This window comes from Lutzomyia longipalpis, chromosome 3 (assembly GCF_024334085.1).
Source record: "Lutzomyia longipalpis isolate SR_M1_2022 chromosome 3, ASM2433408v1".
NCBI lineage: Eukaryota > Metazoa > Arthropoda > Insecta > Diptera > Psychodidae > Lutzomyia > Lutzomyia longipalpis.
The window spans coordinates 22,859,890-22,885,346 of record NC_074709.1 but is presented as its reverse complement, the minus strand read 5'-3'; the positions used below and the strand labels follow the sequence as shown (position 1 = coordinate 22,885,346).

The 25,457-nt window shown below is 38.3% G+C and overlaps 10 protein-coding genes across 15 annotated transcripts; 6 read left to right on the top strand and 4 right to left on the bottom strand.

Annotated features, from left to right (window-relative positions):
- Positions 1-21: 21 nt before the first annotated feature.
- On the top strand, positions 22-2,159 carry LOC129792819 (zinc finger matrin-type protein 2). Its single transcript, XM_055832191.1, has 2 exons — positions 22-266; positions 352-2,159. The coding sequence occupies exons 1-2, from the start codon at positions 128-130 to the stop codon at positions 837-839; spliced, it is 627 nt and encodes a 208-aa protein (XP_055688166.1). The 5' UTR covers positions 22-127; the 3' UTR covers positions 840-2,159.
- LOC129792806 (uncharacterized) lies at positions 854-6,728 on the top strand. The gene is made up of 5 exons (XM_055832176.1): positions 854-900; positions 4,964-5,121; positions 5,194-5,476; positions 5,538-6,345; positions 6,515-6,728. The coding sequence occupies exons 2-5, from the start codon at positions 5,062-5,064 to the stop codon at positions 6,669-6,671; spliced, it is 1,308 nt and encodes a 435-aa protein (XP_055688151.1). The 5' UTR covers positions 854-900; positions 4,964-5,061; the 3' UTR covers positions 6,672-6,728.
- Positions 2,091-4,682, bottom strand: LOC129792805 (phosphatidylserine lipase ABHD16A). The gene is made up of 7 exons (XM_055832175.1): positions 4,503-4,682; positions 4,371-4,424; positions 3,427-4,146; positions 3,194-3,358; positions 2,950-3,131; positions 2,733-2,872; positions 2,091-2,658 (listed from the first exon to the last, which is right to left on the bottom strand). Exons 1-7 carry the CDS (start codon positions 4,566-4,568, stop codon positions 2,423-2,425), a joined length of 1,563 nt encoding a protein of 520 aa, XP_055688150.1. The 5' UTR covers positions 4,569-4,682; the 3' UTR covers positions 2,091-2,422.
- LOC129792800 (NF-X1-type zinc finger protein NFXL1) lies at positions 5,125-9,445 on the bottom strand. Its single transcript, XM_055832169.1, has one exon. The coding sequence runs from the start codon at positions 9,350-9,352 to the stop codon at positions 6,692-6,694; it is 2,661 nt and encodes an 886-aa protein (XP_055688144.1). The 5' UTR covers positions 9,353-9,445; the 3' UTR covers positions 5,125-6,691.
- An 88-nt stretch (positions 9,446-9,533) lies between these two features.
- On the top strand, positions 9,534-10,725 carry LOC129792818 (solute carrier family 66 member 3). The gene is made up of 4 exons (XM_055832190.1): positions 9,534-9,881; positions 9,949-10,208; positions 10,286-10,406; positions 10,480-10,725. The coding sequence occupies exons 1-4, from the start codon at positions 9,752-9,754 to the stop codon at positions 10,605-10,607; spliced, it is 639 nt and encodes a 212-aa protein (XP_055688165.1). The 5' UTR covers positions 9,534-9,751; the 3' UTR covers positions 10,608-10,725.
- An 11-nt stretch (positions 10,726-10,736) lies between these two features.
- On the top strand, positions 10,737-12,961 carry LOC129792803 (double-strand break repair protein MRE11). Its single transcript, XM_055832172.1, has 3 exons — positions 10,737-12,095; positions 12,166-12,699; positions 12,769-12,961. The coding sequence occupies exons 1-3, from the start codon at positions 10,863-10,865 to the stop codon at positions 12,883-12,885; spliced, it is 1,884 nt and encodes a 627-aa protein (XP_055688147.1). The 5' UTR covers positions 10,737-10,862; the 3' UTR covers positions 12,886-12,961.
- Positions 12,962-13,010: 49 nt separating this feature from the next.
- Positions 13,011-14,285, top strand: LOC129792810 (probable tRNA N6-adenosine threonylcarbamoyltransferase). Its single transcript, XM_055832180.1, has 3 exons — positions 13,011-13,208; positions 13,274-13,753; positions 13,818-14,285. The coding sequence occupies exons 1-3, from the start codon at positions 13,094-13,096 to the stop codon at positions 14,249-14,251; spliced, it is 1,029 nt and encodes a 342-aa protein (XP_055688155.1). The 5' UTR covers positions 13,011-13,093; the 3' UTR covers positions 14,252-14,285.
- A 408-nt stretch (positions 14,286-14,693) lies between these two features.
- LOC129792815 (uncharacterized) lies at positions 14,694-15,779 on the bottom strand. The gene is made up of 2 exons (XM_055832186.1): positions 15,700-15,779; positions 14,694-15,616 (listed from the first exon to the last, which is right to left on the bottom strand). The coding sequence occupies exon 2, from the start codon at positions 15,602-15,604 to the stop codon at positions 14,828-14,830; it is 777 nt and encodes a 258-aa protein (XP_055688161.1). The 5' UTR covers positions 15,605-15,616; positions 15,700-15,779; the 3' UTR covers positions 14,694-14,827.
- A 367-nt stretch (positions 15,780-16,146) lies between these two features.
- LOC129792796 (GATOR complex protein Iml1) lies at positions 16,147-25,417 on the top strand. Of its 6 annotated transcripts, none has more exons than XM_055832160.1 (11): positions 16,147-16,269; positions 16,338-16,475; positions 16,582-17,471; positions 17,547-18,582; positions 20,468-20,485; positions 21,318-21,741; positions 21,811-22,189; positions 22,579-22,656; positions 22,864-22,934; positions 23,860-23,958; positions 24,018-25,417. In XM_055832160.1, exons 1-11 carry the CDS (start codon positions 16,227-16,229, stop codon positions 25,351-25,353), a joined length of 4,512 nt encoding a protein of 1,503 aa, XP_055688135.1. In that variant the 5' UTR covers positions 16,147-16,226; the 3' UTR covers positions 25,354-25,417. The 6 variants fall into 6 exon arrangements, with proteins under 6 accessions (XP_055688135.1, XP_055688134.1, XP_055688138.1 ...); XM_055832159.1 differs by having other exon boundaries at positions 22,567-22,656; XM_055832163.1 differs by lacking the exon at positions 20,468-20,485.
- Positions 18,727-20,019, bottom strand: LOC129792814 (zinc finger protein 26-like). Its single transcript, XM_055832184.1, has 4 exons — positions 19,743-20,019; positions 19,489-19,682; positions 19,270-19,414; positions 18,727-19,194 (listed from the first exon to the last, which is right to left on the bottom strand). The coding sequence occupies exons 1-4, from the start codon at positions 19,856-19,858 to the stop codon at positions 18,849-18,851; spliced, it is 801 nt and encodes a 266-aa protein (XP_055688159.1). The 5' UTR covers positions 19,859-20,019; the 3' UTR covers positions 18,727-18,848.
- Positions 25,418-25,457: the final 40 nt, after the last annotated feature.

Genomic DNA, 25,457 nt, shown 5'->3' with positions numbered 1-25,457 from the left:
AGGCGGCGCTGGTGGGAATTTTTTGACATTTTGTGTTTTTGTTTTTCTTGTGTAGAAAATTAGTGTTTCTTTGCAAACTTTTACCCATTTTCTAGCACTAAAATAACCGTGAAAACCCTCAAGTACAATGTCGATGAGACCAGATGATCATCGTCGTAAGTGGGATCGAGCGGAATACGAAAGGCTCGCCCAGGAGAGGTTGCGGAGCAAGAAAACACCCAAAGGACACGATGAGGATGACGATGATGACGACGATGATGCAAAAGGTGAGACTTTTTCGACTTTTCCTCCAATAAATCCTTCTTTCCTCAAGTCATAGCCTACTTAATTCTTGGGGGGATTTTGTTTTAGAATCTGCCAAAAGAGAATTGCTCAAGAGGCGTGACTACAAAGTGGATTTGGAGGGAAAATTGGGCAAGAGCGTGGTGATAAGTAAGAGTACACCCTCCTCCCAGTCCGGAGGATATTACTGCAATGTGTGCGATTGCGTTGTCAAGGATTCCATCAACTTCCTTGATCACATTAATGGTAAGAAGCACCAACGGAACCTCGGTATGTCCATGAAGGTGGAACGTAGCTCGTTGGATCAAGTCAAGGAACGCTTCAAGGTGAACAAGAAGAAGATGGAGGAGAAGAAAAAGGACTACGAACTAGAGAGTCGTCTTCGAGAGGCCAAAGAGGAGGAGGAGAAATTGCGTGAGCATAAGCGTGAGCGCAGAAAAGAGCGCAAACGGAAGGCAGAGGAGAGCATTGATGATCTCGATGATGATCCTGCCACATCCGATATGGCTGCCATTATGGGCTTTGCTGGCTTTGGCGGCTCCAAAAAGAACCACTAAACAATAAAATATGACGTCAATTCCTGCCATTTACAAACACAAAAATACACCATTACTCAAGGTAAGCATGCAATCCTATGTCAAAAGTTTTGGAACACATAAATTAAACATAATACCAACTATATAATATAAAACATTAAAATATATTATGGTAATTTTATCAAGCCCTCATTTTCTCAAGCTCTACTACACGATTTCTACAAAAACCTCGACTGATTTTTCTTTAGTCACAGAATACAAAATTTTTGATTGATTTAGTCACTCCAAATTAGTTTTCTCGATTAATTAATTAGTTATTTAACCGTAAAACACCGACAATCTACAAAAAAAAGTCGTATTATTTTGACCGAAAAAAGATTTAAGAATAAATTGGAGATTTAAAGTACCTGATTCAATTTACAGTATAATCAGGATTTTAGCAGATTTCTGAGAATATAAGTTTATAATCATATTTTTCTATCAAGTATTCTAAGTACTTTATCTATTAGATCATCGTTAAAACTTAAATTAGTTCTTGAAAATAATGATATTTAGTGAAACTCTTCAACTTTTGATGCTTTTTTAGCATTTTGATGAGTATATTCTACACATTGTGTTCTAAATGGTTCTTTTGACATGAGATAGCATAGAAGTCTTGATAAAATGATACAGGCTAAATATATTTGAATATTTAATGAAAAAAACAAGATACCGACCCATTTTCTGCAACAATTTTTCTCCCTCCTCCTCCAAAAGATAAAAGATAATACAAAAAAATGCCACACGCTTGATAATCCCTTTAAAAAACCCATTTATTGGTTTAGTGATAAACTAAATGTTTAGAGAGAGAGAGATGAGAAAATTGTAATTTTTGCACATTCTCTTGTTCATTCAGGGCGTTGTTTAGGAGTATGTGAAGGTATTATCCTTAATTCTCCAATTACGCGAGACCAGTTATGAACAAAAGATGGTGCATTTGAATGGAAAGAAATGAAACCCCTTTTAGAAGGAACTTGTATAGTTTTAAGCGTTTAAGGAGTTCCCTATAAAGAGATGCATCCACTATTATAATAAAATGTCCTCACGTTGCAATAATCCAAAGTAGTTTCTCACAAAGTAAACTTTTTGTCCCCTCCGCCAAGGGAAATATACTGGGATTGTGAAGGAACAATAGTGGTACAACCTATATAACATACATATATTTTCATGAATAATATTGCCTCATTATTTTCGCAATGATGGTTCTTTTCTCAAAAGAAAAAAAAATGCGTGTATATTTGAGAGTGTATTAAGCTGTTCCCATGAACTGTGAATTTAAATATATTGCATACAAGATATAAATTAGCAGTTTCTTTCTTTTTTTATTACAATCTAATAAACATCGTCACTCTGGGTTAGCTGACTGAGAAAGTAAAGAGATGGAAATAAAGGAAACGAAGACACACAGAATACCCGTGATAGAGCTGTGGCTGTTGCCCATCAAAGAGGAAAGCTCCATCAAGCACATCTTAGAGATGATTTTTTTTTGTCTAAATGGATCACACCTAGTTGTACACGAGAAAACTACACACACATGGCGCGCTTTTCATCAAGCTGCATAATTTCTAAGTGAAGACAAAGTCAGTTTCATTCGGAATGTCCCATGGTAGCTTGAAGAATCCAGTGGGAAGGGGAATGCAGTGACTAGATTTAAAATCAGCCATATGGTTCCGCACCAAATACTCCGCCATCACATTTCGCTGTTCTTCAGTGAAATTGGCACCAATTTCAAGGGGATACTGCCGTCCCGATTCCACTGTGTACGTCATCAGGAGGGACAAACAGAGACCATCGTCGGTGTCTGCAAAAAAAAAAAAGAATTTCCCGCTCAATGTTAAATCCAAAGGAATCTTATCTATGTTATTGCTTATTTACTCAAATCCGCTTTATCCAGTGTTTGGGAAAGCATCTTCAGCACAAATTCCACTTGAGGTTCCTTGAAAATGTTAGGAAATCGGAATTTTAGTGTTTTAATCAAAAGATAATTTCCACGGTTCGTTTCCAATTTCAAATCCCTAAAGATGAAAAAGAATAGTTTATTATGAAGATTATTTAATTCCTCTGGGGAGGAAGGAGCTACTAAACTACTCACTCAGCAATCACTTCATCCTCTGTCCTTCTAATAAGACGAACTGGACCTTGATACTGTTCCAACAATTCCGCATTGTGTAGATTGACGTAGTTGCGTATGGCCATTCTAACAATACTCGAAACACTTTCGGGCATTCTTGGCAATGCCAAAGGTAGGATATCGTCAAAAGTTGCATCAAGGATCTACGGCATTATAAATAAATAAGTAAAATGATTCAAATTAATTAAATAAAAGGAAAACTTACAATTCCTTTGACATCTGGATAACGAATGGCGGCATAAATACTGGAATAACCACCAATACTCCATCCAAAAAGGAGAATATTCTCAGGTGCAAAACCCAATTTGTGTATAGCGAATCTCATCACAGCATCTATGGCATTTTGATCTTGATCCGGGTATGGTTGGCCCTTAAAAATAAAAAAGAAAAGTTAAATTCTCCTTAAAAAAATAGTTTCATACAAATGAAAATACAAACAGTGCTTCCTCCAAAGCCCGGATGATTCCATCCTAGTGTTGAGTATTTCAATTCCAACGGTGTGGACATGATGCCAATCTCGTAGAATCCCGCATTGCCCTCTGAGCAAATAACGAGGGTCTTTCCAGTTGCGGATTTTCCACGATTATCTACGAAGAAGGTATCAATTTCATTTTTATCCTTGGTCAGCAACTTGAAACGTTCTCCACCGTCTTCGTGGAGCTTTGTCCGTCCTTGAATAAGCATCGGTTGGAAGTAGGTCTGCATAATCTTTATGGATCCTGGATAGATCATTTTAAGTCCAAATGTGTGTACAGCAATGTAGGCAATCACCTCCAATGGGAGCCTTGTGAAGCTCGACTTGAGATGCCCAGACTTCTGGACACTTCTGGGGAATGGTGAAGTCCCATCGGACTCCTCCACGGACCAGTCTACGGGCCATTCTTTAAAATCAAAATCAAACTCTTGCAATTGCTTGCGTGCTGCTTCATTTTTCGTATTATTCTTCACGATATTGAGGATTTTGGCAAATTTCACATAAGATGGTGACTGAGAGCGTCCAATACCACGAATACACAGTGAGACAGCCACCAAAATTCCCAAACCTGTGGATATTTTTGCCAAAGATGAGATTGACTCAACAACAAAGTATCCACGACGGTAGAGGAAGGTGATAATTAGGGGTGAGGTGTAGTAACCGATGTTCCACATCATGTAGAGCTGCAAAAAAAGAAACATTTTGTTCTATCTCAAAAATTTTATGTGAAAACGGTGCTTCCGGATCATCAATTAAGAACAGTTTATCGAGGAAAAAAATCAATGAAAGTGCACCATCACTCCCGGAAGTGTCTTTCATTTTGCAGAAATAACATAAGAAACAACTCTCTAAAATGCGACTTTCGCATAAAGATTACTCAATTAAAGCAAATTAGAAAACAACTGACCGTCGTGATTATTTGATCGCCCCATTTCTCAAGTCCAGCAGTCTCATACTGTTGCTGCAAAAAAATAAGAATGAAAGAAAAATTAAGAAAACATTTATGCCAGCTGCTGCAAAGTGAACACTTTATACTCACTGATGGTGTTCTGCACTTGTACTCCTTGAAGAGCTTCGGCAGTAGGACGTAGTTCAGGAAAGTCATTGCAAAATACTTTTTCTTTTCAAGAGCCAAAAAATTGCATATTTTGATGAACAGAAAAAAAATTCACTGACACTTGCACAAGAAGCCCTTTAAATATTCGTCTTTTATGTTATTGGAAATGTCATAGGACTTTCCTATATAAATTCTACATTTTAAAAATCTTATAATTCTTCCGTTGAAAAACCGAGGAACCAATTTCTTGGGCTATCAAAGCAATTGTGATTTTTATATTTAAATTTTTAAACCAAAATTAAAAGATTCGCTTAAAAAATATTCTATAATGTTACAAAGAAAGTAGGTAGAAATAACCAAATCAGAAGCTTTAGTGAAAATAGGAAAAAAAGAGAAAAGCAAAGTCTTATCAGAGATATTTTTTATCAAAATTATAATTGAAGAAAAAGACCGATAGGCACCACAAGCACTTTATGGTGAAGAATCAGAAGTTCGGTGACTCTCATCAGTTGGGTTGTGTACGGAGTTAAGGTGGAAAAAAATGACGGGAAAGAAAATTGAAGGTTTTGGTGAAGAACTAGAGAAAATTGAGTATAGCTCCGTAAGTATCACGACGACATTTATTAAAAATATCAAATACAAAATATAAAAAATTATTTCTTCTCCCGAGTAGTTTTTCGAATGGCTTGTCAGCTTTGAAGATCCAGTTAATCTCTATCGAGCTCATCCATCCTACTCTTACTGTCAAGCAATTTTTCTCCTGGGAGCTGCTATAATATCCCTTCATTGCACATGGAAAGGTGGAAGATGGCCTTTTCTTTTTGCCGCTGCCATCGGTCAGGGTCTTACAGTGGAATTAGCATCCTACTGGATTCCACACATTGATAACTTTTGGCAAAGTTTAACTCCAGTCATGTTCTTTGGTCACAGACTTCCACTCTACATTATCTTTCTCTGTATGAATAATATTATATGACATCTAAACATTTTTATCTTATAGCCACAATTTCTTTTCAGATCCCGTTTTCTATTATCACTCCTCGTGGGCAGTGTCCAAATTGAAGCTACGATGTGGTCTCGTTGAACACCTTGCCGTTGGAGTCTTGACGGTCCTAATTGATCTTCCATACGACATAATTGGTGCAAAATTCGTTCACTGGATCTGGCACGATACAGATCCTAACATTGCAGACAGACACTACTGGGTTCCTTGGAATTCCTACTACTTCCACGCATCTTTTGCTGCTTTTTGGTCGTTCATTTTTCATTCATCTCGGAAATTATTCTCCGGAGGCAAAACTCCCTTAAATAAATGGGAGGCAGGTCCTATCAAGGCAGAAATTGCCTCTGTGATTTTGGCATCTCTTCTTGGAATGCCTGGTGGGTGCCTCTTCTTCCTCATCCTTTACCATCCTTTCCACGATGTCTTCGGTGTTCACTCGGAAGTAACCACCGTTACACTTCTTGTAACTTTCATTGTGATTATATGGAAGTTTGACAGGAATTCTCTCAGGAGTGGCATAGTGGAGAAAATGAAGATTCTCGATTGGGCCCTGATTGTGCATTTAATCCTACACTACCTTACTTTTCTGGGTACAGCAATTTTCTTCAATCCAGAAGAGCAAATCATCATTGGGTTGCACGAGCCTATTGGAGATTGCAAATCAACCGTTCCAGTTGAGACGCTCCTCAAGACACTGACAAAGAAACAATTCCTCTGTGCAACTAATTACGATGAGAAATATTATGACTTCCATTGCCTGCCCGGAAAGAAGGTGCCTAAAGATGGGAGTGTGTGGTATACTGTATGTGGAACTCCGTTCGAGTAAGTTTTTTTTTCTTAAATACGTTTTACCGATTTTTTCGAATCATCACATTTATATTTCATGAGTGCAAAAGTTACATAAACGCCGTCATTAACATGCTGCAAACTACATTAAATACGACATTCAAGAAGATATATTGATCTAATCACCTTCCCAATCTACTTGTAGGAATCGTGTTGAATACATCTTGGTACTCTCTTTGATAGCATTCGTTGCCTTTATCGTGTTTTCTTCCATTCACTTCGATGGGAAGCAACAGGTGGCCACAGTCAATACATCGATGAAATCATCTCGAGATACGAAGAAGAAAACCAAAGTCCAGTAATAAACGAAATGTACTTACATTTACTGGGCATTAAATATAAAAATGTACCCAGAAACAGCCATTACGACAACAATTACTGACAATGTGAGTATAATTTTCCAATTTGTCGTTTTCTCATCCACATACTCTCTCTTCTTACGTTCCTTTGGTTTTTTCTTACCAAACTTACGTTCAAATTCTTCTAATTCTTGTCGATTGCGCTCAGCCTCTTCCTTACGTTGCTTCTCAATCCTCTCCTGAAATTCCCGCTCCTTTTGAGCAATTTTTTCCTTACATTGTTCATCGCATGCTACAACAAATGATCCACTACGTAACTTTTCGCAAGCTACCTCGATCTTCTTTGTTTTACATTTGCATGATGTTTTGACTTTTTTCTTGCAAGATTCGGGATTTGGGCAGGATCCAGAATGACAAGTAGATGTGCATCTATGTCCACATGGATAATTCTTGATACATCGATTTCCACAGCTGAGTTTATCTTCTTTGGCAGTAGTATCGCTATTGCCATTTAAATCACCACATTTATAGATTATTTGAGTCAATGCGCAATGGCAAGCAGTCTTGATTGAGATTGTGCAAGGATCGCAGTCACCTGGATGGCAGGGCCTTTTGCATGGATGTGGGCATCCATGTGGTCTTTTTTTCTTGCATTCTTCTCTGCATTCAGTACAACCTTTTTGCTGTTCCCATACTCCAGGATCTTCGACGGTATGGCACTCTTTTTCGCATTTGTGGTTCCCACATTTTAATTTCCGGTCGCAGAGTCGTCCACAACTCCTTGGAACGGTATCGTAACATGGCCAAGAAATAATTTCATGACCACCCAAGCATGATACTGGGACTCGAACTTCACATTTGGGATGAGGAAGTTTTGTTATCTCAGTTACTTCAGGTTGCACATCCCAAGGTCCAGCTGGACGCCAGTTCTTGTCAACAATCTTAATAAGGACAGCATCATGGCACTTCGCCTCACAGAGATGAGAGCATTTAGTTGTGTCATTGAAGAGTGCACATTTTTTTGTACATGGCGGACAATCACCTTGGTGACAATTATGGGGATTTTCGTGGTGGCACTTAGATGCTCTTTTACATGGCAGGTGACACTTTGGTGGGCGAGTCTTCCGTTCGCGTCCACATGGAACCTCAATGACTGTCTTGGAGCACCGACATTTAACTTGAGCCTTAAGATTGCAAGGATAGCAGGGTCCTGTATGACAGTTGCTCTTACACTTGTGTTTCCCACAAGCCAAAGTCTTGCCACAAATTTTGTCACACGGTGGACAATTTCCGTCGCAGCATTTCCGGTTACATGCATGCTTCGTGCAATCTTTCTGTTGCTTACATTTTGTTTCGCATGAGAATGTTTTGCTGCAGGGTAATTGCTTTACATTGAGACCACAGCGGCAGCGTTTCTCGACAATCTCCTGACAAGCTCCACATTCACCGCGGTGACATCTGTCGAGACACAAATGATCACCGCAAGGGAGCTGCTTCAGACAAGAATCTCCACAGGGATCGATTCGTTCTGAGCAAGGTGCTACAGACGTCTGTTTACCACATGGACAAGATCGTGGAAGTCCTTGTGGACATTCTCCGCACTCTCCTGGTGGATGGCAGATTTTCTTACATCGATGTCGACCACAATCATACTCTTTGTTGCATGTAGCATCACATTGCCAAATGCTCTCTGAGCAATTACGTTCCTCGCGTTTTTTGCCACACTGGCAACTGTGAACACTTCGGCGAGAGCAAGGTTTGCAGGAATCTGGACTGTGACAAGGCATATCGCATTTGTGATGACCACATGATAGTATGCGCTGGCACTTCTCCTGACATCGCCATGTTTTTGTGGAACAGCGAATAGTGCGTAGGGCTGATTTTCCGCACTCACAGGTGCGAGAAATAGTTTGTGGGCATGGCGGACAAGGTCCTGGATGACAAAGCAAAAGGCATTTATGTCCACACACAGGTTCTAGTAATCGTTGACATATTTCTCCACACGAGTGTGGTACAAGCCAGGGATGGAATGGTGGATTTTCTTCTTTCCCGCAAAAACAAACGTATTTTCTTGGGATCTCTTCGGGAATGTACGACTGCCTACACTGTGGACAATCCCAAGTGATAGGAATAACCTTCCGAGGTATGAATTCTCCACGATTTGTATAAAATCCTGGGGAAGTTGCCTCATCCGCTTGTCGAAGACGCTTCTGGGCGACATTATCATTTCCCCAGCGTTGAATGCATTGAAGATGAAAGAAGCAATAGCAAGTTGTGCATGACCAAATAGAGTCCACTCTCTTAATTCCTCCAATACAAATTAAACATGTTGCAGCACCAGATTGGAAGGCATTCTCCAGATATTGGTGCGTTTTCCGGAGATCATTGTTGTCACCGTCGTATCCTTTGAGAACTGCTTCGAAAATATCTGCAGTTACTACGTCCTCTTCATCAGAGCTCGATTCGTACTCCTTCACCACCTTCTTAGCTGCCTCCAAGTGTTTTTTCTGCACTTGAGCGAACTTTGTCTGCTCTTGAGCATTTTTCTTAGCAGCACCGCCCGTAAAATTTTCCATTGCACCCGGCGTAGGGGTCACCGTCTTCTCCACTTTCCAGGCATTTTTTCCACCAGCCAATGTCTTCTTTGACATATTTACGGATGTAGTTTCACGATTAGATTTCATTTGAGAAGCTAAGGATTTCACAGAAAATTCTATTATATTTTGCAACGTGGATTTTCTGCAAATTTTATCAAATTTTCAATACCTACTAACCAATGTCTTGAGAAAGTGTCGCATTGGTCTGTGGAAAATCTCCAATGTGCTACATATATAGAATAAAATTACATCGGTATAACAGTAGAATTGGCAGAATAATAAAAACAATCATGCAATCAGCTGATTACCCAAAACATTCCTTGAAAAATTGCGTAAAAATGTAAAGGCTATTTTTACATTTTTTCTGTGTATTTAAAAAAAGAGAAACCGCACTTAATTATAGTCTAGGCTACCAAAGTTCAAGTGCCATGTTATAAAGTATAATTATTTTAGTGTTATTTGTGTTCAAATACTTTAGGCTACAAGATGATGGATTACCTGGAAAAAGATTTAAAATATATCATAGCAGATATATTGAGTATCATCACAATTGCCTCATGCTTGGTGTCTAAAGTGCCCCAGATTCGCACGATTGAACAATTAAAATCAGCTCGAGGTATATTCACAAAAATAAAACTCAAAAAATATCGCTGTGTGACCTTGACATTTGAACTCCATTGCAGGCATTAGCACAACTGCTCTAATTTTGGAAGTCTCAAGTTACACGGTGACTTTTTCCTACAATTTCTGCAAAGGATATGCCATCATGTCATATCTTGAATATCCTGTTCTCTTGATCCAGGAGTATGTCCTAATCTTTTTGGTTCTCAAATACCAAAATCTCCTTTTCGGAAGGACCTATGTCTTTGTCGGCCTGTATTTTTTCTTTGCAACATTATTTCTTTCGAAAATATTCCCTATCTGGTTCCTCACAGCACTTTTGGTATGTTACCTATGTTAAGATGCGCTAATAATGCAAGGTAATGTGTTTACTTTTTTTTTTTTTTTTTTTGCTTTCAGCCACTCACAACTCCTGTTGGAGCTACAAGCAAAATAATCCAATTGGCAGAAATTCTCCGTACTAAAAATTCAGCCTCTGTGAGTCTTGCTACCTGGGCTATGTCGGCTTTTACAAATTTTAGTAAGTTTTATTATTTTTAGATTATGTAAATGTATAAAAGAATATTAAAAATCTTTTTAATTTATTTTTACAGCCCGAATCTACACGATAATGGTTGATTCTGCTGATATTATGCTCCTAATGAATTTTTCCATATCTTTCCTTCTAAGTGCAGCCGTGTTCCTTGCTGCAAAATACTACAAGACGAAGAAGATTGACTAAAGCGGGTTCTTTAGTCCATTCTCCTAAATAATTTAATAAGAAATTTTAATTTTTTTGATTCTCATGCTTGTTGCGGACGTTATGCTTTAGCGGGATTCAATAAAAAATTGCGCGCAAATTTTTTGAGGTTATGATTTTATTAAAATTTGAGGTTAAGTTAACATTTAGCGGCATTGTGAAATTTAGATTTTCTGGATTTTCCGTGTTTTTCTCAAATTTTCTCAAGTGTTCAAAAGATATCAAGGAATTTAAAGGATGTCTAGCGCAAATGGTGATGAAATAAAGGATGAGGATGTAATAAAAATCCTCGTTACAACAGACAATCATTTGGGTTACGCTGAAAAGGATTCCATCCGGGGAGATGACAGCTTTATTGCCTTCGAGGAGTGCCTGCAGAAAGCTCATGAGCATAATGTGGACATGATCCTCCTAGGTGGGGATCTCTTTCATATTGCCAATCCATCTCAGAATTCTTTCAATCGTTGCATAAAATTGCTGAGGAACTATGTTCTCGGAGATAGTCCCATTGAATTGGAGTTCCGGAGTGATCAGACGGTTAATTTTTGGGATGCTCTCAATCGTACTGTCAACTACGAGGATCCCAATATGAATATCTCAATCCCAGTATTCTCCATTCATGGGAATCACGATGATCCAAGTGGATTTGGGCGCCTTAGCTGCATCGATATCTTGGCCAGTACAGGATTGCTCAATTACTTTGGGAAATGCCTCAATCTTGAGAAAGTCGTTGTGACTCCACTCATGATTATTAAGGGTGCAACGAAGCTTGCTCTCTCTGGCATCAGTCATATCCACGATTCGCGTTTTGTGCGTCTAATGGAAAGCGGAAATGTGATTTTTGAGAATGCCACCAATGAAGCTGAGTGGTTTAACTTACTTGTGCTGCATCAAAATCGTGCTGATAGAGGACGAAAGAAATTCATTCCCGAAGAGACTCTTCCCAAATTCTTCGATCTGATCATCTGGGGCCATGAACATGATTGCCAAATTGAACCAGAACTGAATCAGAAGACAAAGTTTTTTGTCTCTCAGCCAGGATCTACAGTTGCCACGTCCCTTAGCGAGGGCGAATCAATTCCCAAGCACTGTGGTATCCTGAAGATTCACCGCAATCAATTTGATATGACTGCCATCCAGTTGCAGACGGTACGCCCCTTTGTCTTTGGGAATTTGAACATGGAAGATCACGAAGAAGAGCTCAATGAACCACGTACAAAGCTCGAGAATCAGATTCATAAATTGGTTACTCGGAGAATTGAAGAGATGATTGTGAAAGCAAAGGAACAAATTTCAGGACACCCAAAGCAGCCAACTTTGCCCCTTATTCGTCTTCGGGTACAATACAGCCATGATAGTTACTCCTTCACTCCCAATGTCATTCATGTGCAGTTCTTCAATAGAGTCGCCAATCCAAATGATATTGTAACGTTGCACAGGCAGGTCTCTAGGACAAAGCAAGATATAAAGGTGAGATATCAAATCAAATAGAAATCCTTATCAAGGATTTTGTTTTTAATAATTAATACATTTTCTATAGAGGGATGAGAAGGCGTTCTCTGATGCTTTCGACCAAGAGCGTCAGAATGAAGATTTTCAAGTGGAGGACGTTGTCAATCGCTACTTCACCGCCGTTGATGGTGCCAGGAAGTTGGATGTATTGTCCACAAAGTGCCTCGGGGAAGTGTGTCGTAACATACTGCGTGAAGATGATGATGCTGCAGAGAAGATGATAACTTACAGCGTTGAACTTTCATTGAATCACCTCAAAGAGAAGATACCCGAGAAAGAGGCCATTGATGATGAGCTGGCTGAATTTACGAATAAGATTGATGAAAACTTCAACAAAGCTCTCCAAATGCTGGAGAAGAGTGGTTCAGTGAAGACTGTTTCTGCTGCTCGAGATGCCTTCAGTTCAATTGCATCAGATGATGAGCTAGGCAGCAATGATGTTGCTCCAACAACATCTTCTGGATCCAGAGGTGCAAGCACCAGGGGACAAACTGCAACAACTCGTGGCCGTGGTAGAGCTCCCAGGAGGGGTCGTGGTGCAGCTAAAGCTTTGGAAATAACTGTAAGATATTCGGTGAATTTACCGTCTCAAGATTATTTATCTATACATATTTTTTTTTCTTATTTATAGACCTCGAAGAAACAACCATCAATTCAGGAATCTCTCTCTCAATCCCAAAGCACTTCACGTCAGACCAGATCAACAAGGAGCAACCGCAAAGTTGTTTATGATTCTGACTCAGAGTGATTAAGTTTTTAGATGATTTATATTACTTTATATTATTACTTTTATTGTAAAATCAATTAAACTTACATTCCGGTAATTTTTTTTTCAATTTTTAAATTAAAAAAAGGGTTTATCTTGCCCCTCCCGCCCCTCCCCTAAACAAAATAGGAATTTGAGGTTTTGTTTGCCCGCAAGCCCTGTCTGAGAAAAATAGAAAATTGCAGATAAAATGGTAATTGCAATAGGATTTGAGGGAAGTGCCAATAAGTTGGGCATAGGAATAGTCCAGGATGGGGAAGTACTTGTTAATGTCCGTAAAACCTACATAACACCACCAGGAGAAGGTAAATATACGGTTTAACCTAACTTTTTACACAAAAAATCCTATCAAAACAATATCTTTTTTCAGGATTTCTCCCCAGAGAAACTGCCCAGCACCATCGTAGTAAGATCCTAGAATTGCTGAAGGAGGCACTTCAGAATGCAAAGATATCTCCACAGGACATTGATGTGGTATGCTATACAAAAGGACCCGGAATGGCGCCCCCTCTGCTGACCGTTGCAATTGTGGCCAGAACTGTGGCTCAGTTGTGGGATAAACCAATTCTCGGTGTAAATCACTGCATTGGGCACATTGAGATGGGTCGACTAATTACTCAAGCTCACAATCCCACAGTACTTTACGTTAGCGGTGGGAATACGCAGGTGATTGCCTACTCCCGGAAACGGTATCGTATTTTCGGGGAGACCATCGATATTGCAGTTGGTAATTGTTTGGACAGATTCGCGCGGATTATAAAGCTATCCAATGATCCTAGTCCAGGGTACAATATTGAACAAATGGCCAAGAAGGGTCAAAAATACCTGCAACTTCCATACTCCGTTAAAGGTATACAAGAACTTAGCTCATTTATAGGTATTTGTTCAAGAATCATTTCTGATTATTCTTCCAGGTATGGATGTGAGTTTCTCAGGAATTCTCTCGTATATTGAACGACATGCAGTCCCACCGAAACATCCTGGGAAGCAGAAGGCCGTAGAACAATGGAATCCAGAGGATTTGTGCTTTTCACTGCAGGAGACAGTATTTGCCATGTTGGTAGAGACAACGGAACGCGCAATGGCGCATTGTGGATCAAATGAGGTACTCATTGTGGGTGGGGTAGGTTGCAATGAGCGCCTCCAGGAGATGATGGGCATTATGTGCGAAGAGAGAGGAGCAAAACTTTTTGCCACCGATGAACGATTTTGCATTGACAATGGTGTGATGATTGCTCATGCTGGTGCTGAGATGTTCAAAAGTGGCACAAGGATGCCCTGGAGAGAAGCCACCATCACACAGCGCTTCCGCACAGATGACGTTGAGGTAAGCTGGAGAGATGATTGATGATTCAATAAAAATAATTTATGGATTTTAAAAATTTTTTTTTGAGATTAAGGGCCCATTTTTTTCTGGTTTCAATCAGTTTTCATAGTGCAATTTTTAAATTAATTGTGCAACACGTCAGTTGAATCACCCGCTTTCACATCTGCTGTGTAAATCCTAAAAATATACAAGAATTGCTGATGCAATCGTCTCTTTGTTGCGAGAAAGTCGGGGGAATCCCCTCATTTTCTATTGCTATTTTCTTAGTTTTCTTATCGTACTTTTCTGTAATTCTCTAATATTTCTGATAAGACTTTATTATTTTTAAGTAATTGCGATCGTTCCACTATATTTATTGCCTTTACGAGCGTTGCTGTTGTATTTTATCAATTCCTCCGGATGACTTATCTTTGAATGAGGAAAAGATAATTAAGAAAATTCAGAATTCTGAGAATTGCAGAACATAAATCGCTTATTATGTGATAATGAAAACTGATTTTATTTTCATATTTTTACAATAAAATTAACATCAAACTGCATAGTACGATATCTCAATGAATAACTTAATAAAATTGCAATATTGTTTTCTCAATCTTATTAGAAATTGAGAACCATTTCATTTTTGAAGTAACCATCATCTTCATACACATATCTACGTGACAAATGCATCTCGGTTATGTTGAATTTCCCAAATTCATAATTTCCATATTTTCGCATAATTGGTCCAGGATTAAATGTGTAATCAATATTTTGCGTATTCTCGGGAGTTAGAAGATTCTTTGAAATCATCACAATCTGATCAATTTGGGGTGGTAGCCCTCTTGCATTGTTGAGAACAGTCAAATTAGCACGTTGAAGAGCTTTCATCAAATGGCCCTGAATCCGCTGAAGGATCGGAGAAATCACTTTCATGAACAAAAAGGCTGTTCTCATGTAATTCGTTGGCTCCTTAATCCCACGGATAACCACATGCTTCTCTGCTGTACTTCCTTTCAAAATCTCCTCAATAGCACCCTTCTCGTCCTCCAACACTTCCTTTGCACGGTCAATTTCATCCTTATTGCTGAGTTTCAAGTTAAGAATAGTTTTATGAAGTTTTTCCGTCTTCTGAACGATGTTCTCATTGATGCGGTACGTTTTAGAGTTATCCAGCACATCATTACGGAACGCATTGAAGGAGTTTTTGAATTTTTCATCATCGAATGGAATCGAAATGAAATGCGTACAGCCATCGTCTTTTGGAAAATTGCGAATTTCAAGTTTTTTAAAGTCATTCTTCGTTGAATTAATATTGTTTCTCGGGCTTCTCCATGAAGAAGAATTTCCTTGAGCCCCTGAAGTATCTCTCTTGTTTCTGCCGGTTTTATTACTCATTTTGATCTTCCTCTACAAATTAATTGAAAAAAAAAAACAATAAGGAATTGATTTTGGAAATTAAATAGATGAAAATTTATTTATAGAAGCCACACCTTATTTTTCCTTTTTTCCTTAATCACTTGTTCAGGAGAAAACTTAAAGATATTTCCTGCACGAATGTTCGCTGAGTACTGAACAAAAGAGGAAAATTGCGATTTATTTATAGAAAGCCAGTGTGTGCGTTTAACGTCTTTTCAGTTTGATTTTAAATGAACTTGTAAATATTACCGCCAGTAGCGCTTATGGTCTGGAACGGTCTGGAAAGCCTGGGAAAAATTTTGAAAAGCGCTCGAATTTTGACTATTTGAAACTAGCGAATCAAATCGACGCGACGTCACTTTCTGGACATAAAAAATCTAATTTTGCTGGAAAATACGGCGGAAAATGCGAGCAAATTGTGAAAAACATATTGTGCGAGCGAGACTGTAAAATTCGCGTGCAAATTGAGATAGTATGCGCTATATTTATCTCACTTCCTCTTGGAACAACAGCGCCAAAAAATTGCAGTGGTGCTCTTTGAAAATTTTCCGATCATATGTTTTTTGTTGTTCATGGCAGGATTTTTTGGATTTAATCCAAAATGAAACTCTTTAAACTCCACACGCATCAAAAATCCAACAACTGTGAGTATTTGTCGGCAATTTTAGATTTTATTTAACAAATAATTTACTAATTGGGTTAATTTGTGTAGCCGCTGACCTCCTGCTGCATCCCAAGGAACACCCGGACCTTAAGTTAGGGGACATTGTGGAAATTTATCATCCGGAAGATGAGGGATGTCGCCTTCTCCTGCAAGTCACAACATTTTACGAGGAGTTCCAAGGTCGAGGTGAGGAGCTTATCAAGCTGGTGGGGCACAATTGTTTGACCACTTGCTGACCCTTTGTTTGTTCCCTTATCGGGCAAATTCATTGGTATGTTGTATTTTCCTCTAGAAACCATCAGCGTGGAAACCAACATTGCCACCACGTTCAATTTGCGGATTTATGCTGATATTGTGATACATCGTGTTGATCCGGATGCCGTGGCTCTTGATTCTGTGGAGATAACATTCAAAGATCAGTACATGGGACGTTCGGAGATGTGGCGACTCAAAAGTCACCTTGTGAACACCTGTGTGTACATCAATAAGAAGATTGAGTACTGCGAAGGATCAATCCGGTGTCAGGTGTATGAAATGTGGGCACAGGGAGACAGAGTAGCATGCGGGAATATCACAGCAGATACCAAAGTTGTGTTCAGGAGTAGTACGTCCATGGTGTACCTTTTTATCCAGATGTCCTCGGAAATGTGGGACTTTGACATTCACGGTGATCTCTACTTTGAGAAGGCTGTCAATGGTTTCCTTACGGATCTCTTTATGAAGTGGAAGAAGCTTGGGTGCAATCACGAAGTCACCATTGTTCTATTTTCACGTACTTTCTATGCCGCAAAGAGCCTTGATGAGTTTCCAGCACACATGCGAGAGTGCCTTCAGATGGACTACAAGGGGAGATTTTACGAAGATTTCTATCGTGTGGCCATTCAGAATGAACGCAATGATGACTGGAGTACTATTCTCGTTGAGCTGAGACGTCTCTTTACGGGATACCAGAATACTGTTCTAAAGTACCATGAACGTCCGGACATTGCAATTCCACCAGCAACCAACTCCACAGCAGCTCAAGGGAATTTTCTGGAGGTTCTCAATATTTCTCTTAATGTATTTGAAAAGCACTACCTGGACAGGAGTTTTGACCGAACGGGACAACTTTCTGTGGTCATCACACCCGGTGTGGGTGTGTTTGAAGTAGACAGAGAACTCACGAATATCACAAAGCAAAGGGTGAGCATATTAATTTCTCTTTAATAATTCTTATTAATTCACTTTAATTATTATTCTTATTTTTGTTGCATATAGATTATCGACAATGGGGTTGGGAGTGACTTGGTGTGTGTGGGTGAACAGCCCCTTCATGCTGTACCCCTACTAAAATTCCACAATAAGGATTCGTCGCTCAATGCTGATGACTACTCCATGCCGCATTGGATAAACTTGAGTTTCTACTCAACAAATAAAAAGGTCGCATATTCAACATTCATTCCACGCATAAAACTACCCCCACTGCGTCCGGATGCAGACACAGATGTAGATCAAGAGAATCAAATATTGAAATTCCTCCCGGACAATCATACGGAGTACATTCACAATTCTCTCTTTGACTACGATGCCTACGATGCACAGATTTTTCAAATGCCCCCAGCACATGGGACGTGCTCTCTACAGCGTCCACCGCGAACGAAGAAAACATCAGTCCCAAGTTTGGAGGGGTATTTGGCATCTGCAAACAACGAATGGCTATCAACGTCTCCGCGGCAGATTCTACGGAGAAAAATGTCTGATCCGGATATTCATCACGGAGGGAATAGTGTGCTGAGCAATTTATCCCAAGTAGACTCACCCACTAGTGCTAATCTCTCGGAATCCTTCAAGGCAATCGAAAAGGCCAATCGCAAAGGATTCATTGGGAATGGATCGGTTATTCGACCAGGAAGGGCACTTATTAATCCCTTCGATCCATCCCACGTAACTATCAAACTCACCAGCAATCGTCGTCGGTGGACACACATTTTCCCAAAAGGTCCAACGGGGGTTCTCATTCAGCAACATCACTATCAAGCTGTTCCTACGACAAAAACATGCGAAAGTGCCTACAATGAAGTCGATGCGAGTGATTACGCCCACACGGCCACGTGCTCCATAGCCGAGAGCCTTGATGACTATGCGGGGATTGAGAGTGTCAGTGAGAGTGGAGGAGATGTTGGGACACCACGGAGGAAAATCTCAATGCTTCACTCAGCTGCTGGTCATTCGGTCACAGTCACCCCATCGAAGAGTCTCACGCTCCTGTGGGGTGCAACGGGAGAACAGGAATGGACTCCAGCTTTAACCACAGGTAAATTCATTTGCTCTCCATCTTTCTTTATTTTTTTTCTGTGTCTGTCCAGCGATGAATTTGAATCCTTTCAAGGTGTGTCAGAGATGACAAAGAAATCAACGTAAAAGTTAGGTGTGTCAGCTACTGGTGGCTGTAATATACTCTGTTAAAACATGCGGTAAAAATATCGTGAATTTTATTAATTCCTTTGAATGGAAATACTTCATTTTTTTTTCTATAAGTACAGCTGACTTTTTTTTATGAATAAATTGACTTGATAGAATTTAGGGAATTAGCAATAACGAGTGCTCCTGTTTAATATTATTAATTAAGTCTTTGTGAGAATGCTGTATGTGCCTCTTTACGCCTTGTTGTCCCGTAAAGTTTCCATTGCAGTATGGACATTTTGCATTTAATTCTCCCTTCTGATGCTTTCGAATGTGTCGATTTAGTAAATATTTATATATGTACTTCAAACCGCACATTGAGCATTTATGGATTCTTTTTGAATTATGTTGGAGCATATGTCTCTGTAAGTATGCCTTGTATTGAAAAATCTTACAACATATAAAACACTGGAATCGTTGATCATCTTCATTAGATCGTTTCTTCTGGTCCTTTTGCTTAATTCTTAAAAGAAAAATAAAATTAATAAGATTCTAATTAAGAAATGATTTGGGGAATTTCTCTTTATAAATTTCATACCCAAAATGAACTTCCTTGATATGCTTGGAAAGAATTTCTTTGTTGATGAATTTCTTCCGGCAAATATCACATTTTTCCTCGGAAGATTGAAATGTATAATCGTTCTTACGATACTGTAGTTTCACTCCGAATACTTTGTAATCATCTACAAAAAAAACATGATAAATATAAAACATTTGATAATTTGTTTAATTTATTTTCAAAAAGAAAAAGAATTACCTGCATTGAGATTATGTTCTCTCTTCATATGTCTCTCTAAATACTGCTCTCCGTTGTATTCCTTTCTACATTCTGGACACACATAAATATCATCCTCATCTTCCGATGTGTCTGATATTGTAAATACTTCCAAATCATCCTTCTGTGTTATCACATTGTCAGAGATTTCACTTCTAAGCTGCTTTTGATTGTCCCTATAAGAAAAACATTTTTTTAAATCTATTTTTTAATAATAGTTTTGTATGAAAAGAAACCTTTTTTCCCTGAGAATTATAACCGATTGAGATCTTTCAACTTTATAATCTTCTTTTAGAATATTAAACTCTAAGGATTCATTCTCCTCGTCACTCACAAGGTTCACAATATCCATTTTTTCTAGCTATTGCTTATTAGAACGGAGAAAATTTTCAAATTAATGCACAAAAGAAGAGAAAAAATGCAAATCAACTAAGTTTTGCTGAATGAATCACAAATCTGATTTAAACATGAAGACTTATGGCTAGGCTAAAATTTTTAAACTGCTGGTTCAGCAAAAAAAAAAGCAATTTGATTCATGAAGAAGAATTGTAGGAGAACAGAGAAACGTACGTAGTCAGCAAATAGCATTCAAGAGATATTTCTCCTTTAGCCGGGAAGTATTTTAAGCTATTTTAACTTATAAGATTTTAGTTTATTATTGCTCTGAAGAAATTATTCAAAATCAACCAGTTTTACAGCCACCAGTTGCTTGTGTCCCAAATACATGTCATTATTATAAATGTTTTATTTTGATTTGTAAATATAAAATATTTTAAATATAAACTTTCACCCACATCTTATACTATATAAATACATCGTATAAAACATTCTGTCTGGACAAAAAAATTGAATGAAAATTTGTAATTCTATTTCATGTGATTCGGCTGCCAAAAAATTTACACATAAACCAAACGTTCATCTGCAAACCACGTTCCGTCATGTACAATTTCTGTGGGAGCAGCCGGAAAGATCATCATAGGTCCGAGAATATATTAATATATTCCCATTTTCTTATTTAGATGTAAAATTTTAATTCTTTTATGGTGGTTCCTAACTACAAAGCTATATGTATTCAGTTTAAGTAGTTTCTTAAGTCAACAAGAATTATTTTTATTTGTTGATTTACCCGTTGCACCTTTTAGATAACTCAAGACACCTTTCTAAATCTTTTAGTGATTCAATATTAATTTTTATTTTTGAATTTTTTGTCGTTATGCCTTTTAATGTTGCATTAATTTCCTTTTATTATTGAATCATTAATTTATGCTTTTATAGTTGGGAATCAATCGTTTAAATTTAGATTTTACATTCAAAATGTAGTTTCACATAGTTTTAGTATTGATGGTGATTCTGGTTATTTTTTAAATTTATTTCAACCTGCATGCTGTTATTAAAATCTTCAGCACATCCATCATTTTAGTAGATTTGTTTTTTTTTTTATATTCAGCACCAATCTATTCTCATATTAAATGTAAAAATGTATTTATGTTTCAATTGCACTAAAGGCTAATGGTAAACGACGAATGATCAACTCTTGCATTTTGTGCTCATTAAATGTAATTTGCTCACATATTATTTTCAAATGAATTATTTGTTGGAAAAAAAATTATAAAAAATTACAAAATACAAGAAAATCATTCATAATATTAGCTAAAAAGTTTAGTCAAAGAAAAACAATATATTGCACCTCAATGCAAGCTTTGTGCACCACAGAGTTACATATTATGTATATTAGTTTTGTTGCCTCAAGCAGTACACTCTCGATTTTATTAGAAATGGTTCCACCTTACTTAAAGACACCTAATTTCTAGGGGTTGATTGGAAATCCTTGACAATTCCCGCGTGCCTTCCAATCACCACGGACTATTTTCCGGATAAGCGATCCCTCCACAATGACTACGTTGTGTCCGACTATACGCTATTGCCGGAAGATGTCTATGCGGATTACGCCACAAATAGGGCTGTGTCTCAGAAACCCCTGACGACTGAGCAGGTGTTTAAGGAGCTCATTTCACAACGTCTAGCTCAGGGATTTCAATTAATTGTTCTACCAGATACAATTAAGCAGAAACCCTCCTCAGCACCGTGCTGTGGCGGAATACAAATGCCAAAGTACTTTGTCCTTGGTACTCCTCCGCAGGAGGCAACCAAGGAACATCTCCTATCTATCGGTAGAATGTTCCACAGGATCTCGCTCAGTGGTTCTGTTATCACTGTTACGAGATACAGACCGAGGTATGACTCCTGAATACATTCTTCCCATGAGAACAGATAAAATGTTAAAAGGAAAAATTAATATTTCAGACATCCATATCCACCGATAACTGTGGACTACAGATATCGCTTCCATGCACCCCAACATGATACTTATGAGGTATCCGGTGTGAATTTTACAACAGAAAAATTGGAAAATTACAATTGGAACTTCATGGATCAGTACATTTGCACGCGTGGTGATACGGATTTCATGCTGCATGAAAATCTCAAATATTGGCGCTACAGGATGTACCTTTTGCCCAAAGATCATCCAGCTATGAAGAAGATACTCGATGGATTGACAACGAAATGCGATATCTTCACGGAAATTCAATCGGATTCACCAAAACAGCAAATTGAGGATTTTCTTCACTACGTCGAGATGCATTTGAATAGAATAAAAAGGGTTCAATGCAAGAAGCCCCGGGTGAGTAAATACAAATAAACGATAAATGCTTGTTGCAAGCTTAAAATTAATCGCATGAATCATTTTACATTAAATCTGTGTATTTTTAATTATTAAAAAAAAATTATGCGAAATTTTAAATATTTTGCTTGAAAATTGACTTTTCGAGAGGGAACTTTAAAAAAAACTTTTAAGAAAAAAATACACAGATGTGTAAATTTTCTCATCTAAATAATAATTTTCTGCTCCTTCAAAATAGCCATAACGCATATAAAATCGAATTTGTGTGGAGAGGAAAAAGAGGAAAATAATGAAAATTAATGGGTGTGCTTGAATTTTGTTGTTCTCTCAATTTTTTCTGTATTTTTTCTTTCTTTTCGACACAATATCTCTTATAGTTGCTCTTACAGGGAAGTCCAACGTCACAGCAGTCCCATTTAACGAGACGTCGTCACAGCACCAGCATTATTTCACGTCCGGCAAATCAGGTGCCAGTAGAATATTCTTAAAAAAAAACACAAAATCCCTCTTCACAATATTTGCCGTTTTTATTGTTTTTGAAAAATTTTCTTTTTTAACAGTTTGTTGCCTTCTCCTAGTGAGAAAAAAATAATTTCTCTGCAATTTTAGATAGAAAAATATCCTGGATGATTTTTCAAAATTAATAAAAAGACAATTTCTCCATTTTCTTGTAGGGTTTAGGTAATTCACCGTTCCGAGATCGTGTTGGAAGCAATAGGTTACCCGAAAGAGCTAGACCAAGACTGTTAGTATATTCAAAGGGTCTCAAATCTATATTGCATTAATGTTTTTTTTTAATCCTTTTTGTTCTAATATTAATAATATGATTTTTTATGTCTTGGATATTTTTAAAAAATCATTGTAGGCATGCTAATTTAGCATTTTGATTGTTTTGGCTGGTTCTTTACATTTTTTCACATCAAACTCACATCTCACACATAGTTGGTTTTATTGGTTACCATTCTAGGAGGTTGTTAATTCTAAAACACGAGGGAATCTAACAAATTCGAATCACACATTAATTTTTTTTAGCTTCTCTTCCACATTTTATTTCATTAGATTGCGTTTTTTTTAATGTCTCGCAGCTCAATTTATTTTAGTTTCATTCATCACCTGGTATTTATCTTATTTATCATGCTTTTGGGTTGCGTTTCAGCATGTTCATAAACATCATGAAACACGATTTAGCGCTTACAGGTTAGTGCTTTTTTAGTTCATTTTTTTTTAACTGTTTGTCCTCTACTGTTAAATGTTCGTAGTATAGGACAATCAGTGTACTACAATAGAGATTTTTCTAATTATTATTTTCCTAATTATTTTAAGCCTTTTTTTTTAAATTAAAAAATTCAGTCGCGTGCAAAAATATCCTACACACGAATAGGAGAAAAGTCAATCAATTAAATGGGATCAAAAGATGAAATTTCGATTAATGAACCTAACAGAATATTTTGGTATAATGTTGGTGTATTTAATGTTTTGTAATGTTTGTGCATATTTTAGTAGAATAACCATAATATAGTTTTGGGAATTTTATTATTTTGCTTGTCGATATTTCTGCACGTTACACTGTTATTAATTTTTATTTCACGTAAATCTCCTAAAATCTCTTATTCAAAGTGATCCTGATGATAAAAGAATTAATTGAATCATAAATTGGCGGCACATTTCAGGAGTGGAAAATCTCTAGCGGCCGGAAGAGCCGTTCAGGAAGCTACGGGAATGGTGGGTGTACCAGGAGATTCCTTGAGTATCGATGACTCCGATGAAAGGTGATTATTTATTGAAATTTTGCATTTTGTAAAATTTGAGTGATTTTTTTACGTTACAGCCTTGCCGTTGAGATAAAGTTCAAAGTGACCGATCCACTGATGGACATCTATAAGGCTATGAAACATCCAACAACTGGTGTACCATTCATTGGACCAGCTCAGAGTATGCCATCATGCACATTTGTCTCTTACGATGCACTAAAATGGCTTCAGGATAGAATTGAGGGTCCATTTGATGCTGTAGAGATGCTCGAGAGAATGCGCCGAGAGAAACTAATTTGCCATGCATCTGGTGATTTTTCAAAGCCCATCATTGTGGGATTTGTGCTGTACTACATCACGAAACAAGAGAAGGATGTAGTGCTACCTTTGGAGAACCTCAAGGCGTTTGAGAATGAATGGATGGAGGTGGAAGTTGTGACACCGGAAATGAAGCAGATGAGCATCCATCCGCATGAGGTGAATGTTCCGGAATTCCTTCGGGAATCCATTGGGAGTGTATTCAGTGAGGCACCTCTGTACAAACAGAGCCACTTGGAAATTGACATTAACAACAAAAGCGATCGAATTGAATGGGGACACGCGAGGTACCATCGTGTCATGATTCCCGGGCATGCTTTTGAAATTGTGGCCCAGTGGGTGATTGCATCGGGACCAATTGTGTATGATTTGATCTACGGATGGAGTCGCAAGGCAACTCAGTGTGGATTTCAACTTGTTGCAATTCCCGCCGATCCACTGGCGGAGCCTTTTACGGAAAAATCCGATCCACTTCGTGGGCCAATTTTCATTCCATTGGACACTGAATGCTTGAAGCAGAAGAGGGATTTTCTCTTTGAGGAATTCAAGAAGGACACGTGGGCGACGCGACTTCTTCTCTTCCAGGAGGCCATTTTGGCACGCTTTGGCTTCATGCCGTGCGCCGTGGAGACTAAAGCGGGCTCAAATCAAGCCTCACTCGACTTCCAGTATGTTCACTGTTCGGGAAATATGTTTGTGCTGGTGCCGTCACCCCATCAGGGACTCCGATCACGTCAAAGGCTCGCCTCTGGTGGATCGCAGAAGAAGCCGAATTTTGTGAAGCACTACCCCGTTACCACGGACACCCAGAGCCCTCATGAAGCCTACATAACGCGACATGTGAGTGGGAAGAACAAAGACGATATGGATACGATAAGAAAGACAGGATTTCTCTGGTCATGGAATCACATGGTGCCCAATAAGAAGTGGAAGTCACTTGTGATTAACAACTCCCCGGATGGTGAGATAATTCAGCTGCGTATGCTGCGAGACTTTAAGAACTTCTGCACCAATCAGGATCAGAGGCTCATTGCATTTTGGGATCATTGCTGGGAGCTCAAGGAGAAGGCTTCCACGCAGACAACCAGCGAATAGGTGTAAGCAAACAGTCAATTTCCTCTCCTTTTGATACTGTGAATATGAGATTTTATTAGCGCAATCTTTATGGTGTTTTTCTTGCCCTCCTGACCATATTAATC

Coding starts and splice junctions, on each gene's coding strand:
- LOC129792819 (XM_055832191.1), top strand. CDS start 128: ATGTCGATGAGACCAGATGATCATCGTCGTAAGTGGGATCGAGCGGAA. Junction 267..351: donor TGACGACGATGATGCAAAAG/GTGAGACTTTTT, acceptor ATTTTGTTTTAG/AATCTGCCAAAAGAGAATTG.
- LOC129792805 (XM_055832175.1), bottom strand. CDS start 4,568: ATGACTTTCCTGAACTACGTCCTACTGCCGAAGCTCTTCAAGGAGTAC. Junction 4,147..4,370: donor GCGATCAAATAATCACGACG/GTCAGTTGTTTT, acceptor CTTTTTTTGCAG/CTCTACATGATGTGGAACAT. Junction 3,359..3,426: donor CGGGCTTTGGAGGAAGCACT/GTTTGTATTTTC, acceptor TTTATTTTTAAG/GGCCAACCATACCCGGATCA.
- LOC129792806 (XM_055832176.1), top strand. CDS start 5,062: ATGACGGGAAAGAAAATTGAAGGTTTTGGTGAAGAACTAGAGAAAATT. Junction 5,122..5,193: donor AGAAAATTGAGTATAGCTCC/GTAAGTATCACG, acceptor TCTCCCGAGTAG/TTTTTCGAATGGCTTGTCAG. Junction 6,346..6,514: donor GTATGTGGAACTCCGTTCGA/GTAAGTTTTTTT, acceptor ATCTACTTGTAG/GAATCGTGTTGAATACATCT.
- LOC129792800 (XM_055832169.1), bottom strand. CDS start 9,352: ATGAAATCTAATCGTGAAACTACATCCGTAAATATGTCAAAGAAGACA.
- LOC129792818 (XM_055832190.1), top strand. CDS start 9,752: ATGATGGATTACCTGGAAAAAGATTTAAAATATATCATAGCAGATATA. Junction 9,882..9,948: donor ACAATTAAAATCAGCTCGAG/GTATATTCACAA, acceptor ACTCCATTGCAG/GCATTAGCACAACTGCTCTA. Junction 10,407..10,479: donor GTCGGCTTTTACAAATTTTA/GTAAGTTTTATT, acceptor TTATTTTTACAG/CCCGAATCTACACGATAATG.
- LOC129792803 (XM_055832172.1), top strand. CDS start 10,863: ATGTCTAGCGCAAATGGTGATGAAATAAAGGATGAGGATGTAATAAAA. Junction 12,096..12,165: donor GGACAAAGCAAGATATAAAG/GTGAGATATCAA, acceptor CATTTTCTATAG/AGGGATGAGAAGGCGTTCTC. Junction 12,700..12,768: donor CTAAAGCTTTGGAAATAACT/GTAAGATATTCG, acceptor TCTTATTTATAG/ACCTCGAAGAAACAACCATC.
- LOC129792810 (XM_055832180.1), top strand. CDS start 13,094: ATGGTAATTGCAATAGGATTTGAGGGAAGTGCCAATAAGTTGGGCATA. Junction 13,209..13,273: donor CATAACACCACCAGGAGAAG/GTAAATATACGG, acceptor ATCTTTTTTCAG/GATTTCTCCCCAGAGAAACT. Junction 13,754..13,817: donor ACTTCCATACTCCGTTAAAG/GTATACAAGAAC, acceptor TTATTCTTCCAG/GTATGGATGTGAGTTTCTCA.
- LOC129792815 (XM_055832186.1), bottom strand. CDS start 15,604: ATGAGTAATAAAACCGGCAGAAACAAGAGAGATACTTCAGGGGCTCAA.
- LOC129792796 (XM_055832159.1), top strand. CDS start 16,227: ATGAAACTCTTTAAACTCCACACGCATCAAAAATCCAACAACT. Junction 16,270..16,337: donor GCATCAAAAATCCAACAACT/GTGAGTATTTGT, acceptor TAATTTGTGTAG/CCGCTGACCTCCTGCTGCAT. Junction 22,657..22,863: donor TTTCACGTCCGGCAAATCAG/GTGCCAGTAGAA, acceptor ATTTTCTTGTAG/GGTTTAGGTAATTCACCGTT.
- LOC129792814 (XM_055832184.1), bottom strand. CDS start 19,858: ATGGATATTGTGAACCTTGTGAGTGACGAGGAGAATGAATCCTTAGAG. Junction 19,683..19,742: donor ATAATTCTCAGGGAAAAAAG/GTTTCTTTTCAT, acceptor TTTTTCTTATAG/GGACAATCAAAAGCAGCTTA. Junction 19,195..19,269: donor ATCAAGGAAGTTCATTTTGG/GTATGAAATTTA, acceptor TTTTCTTTTAAG/AATTAAGCAAAAGGACCAGA.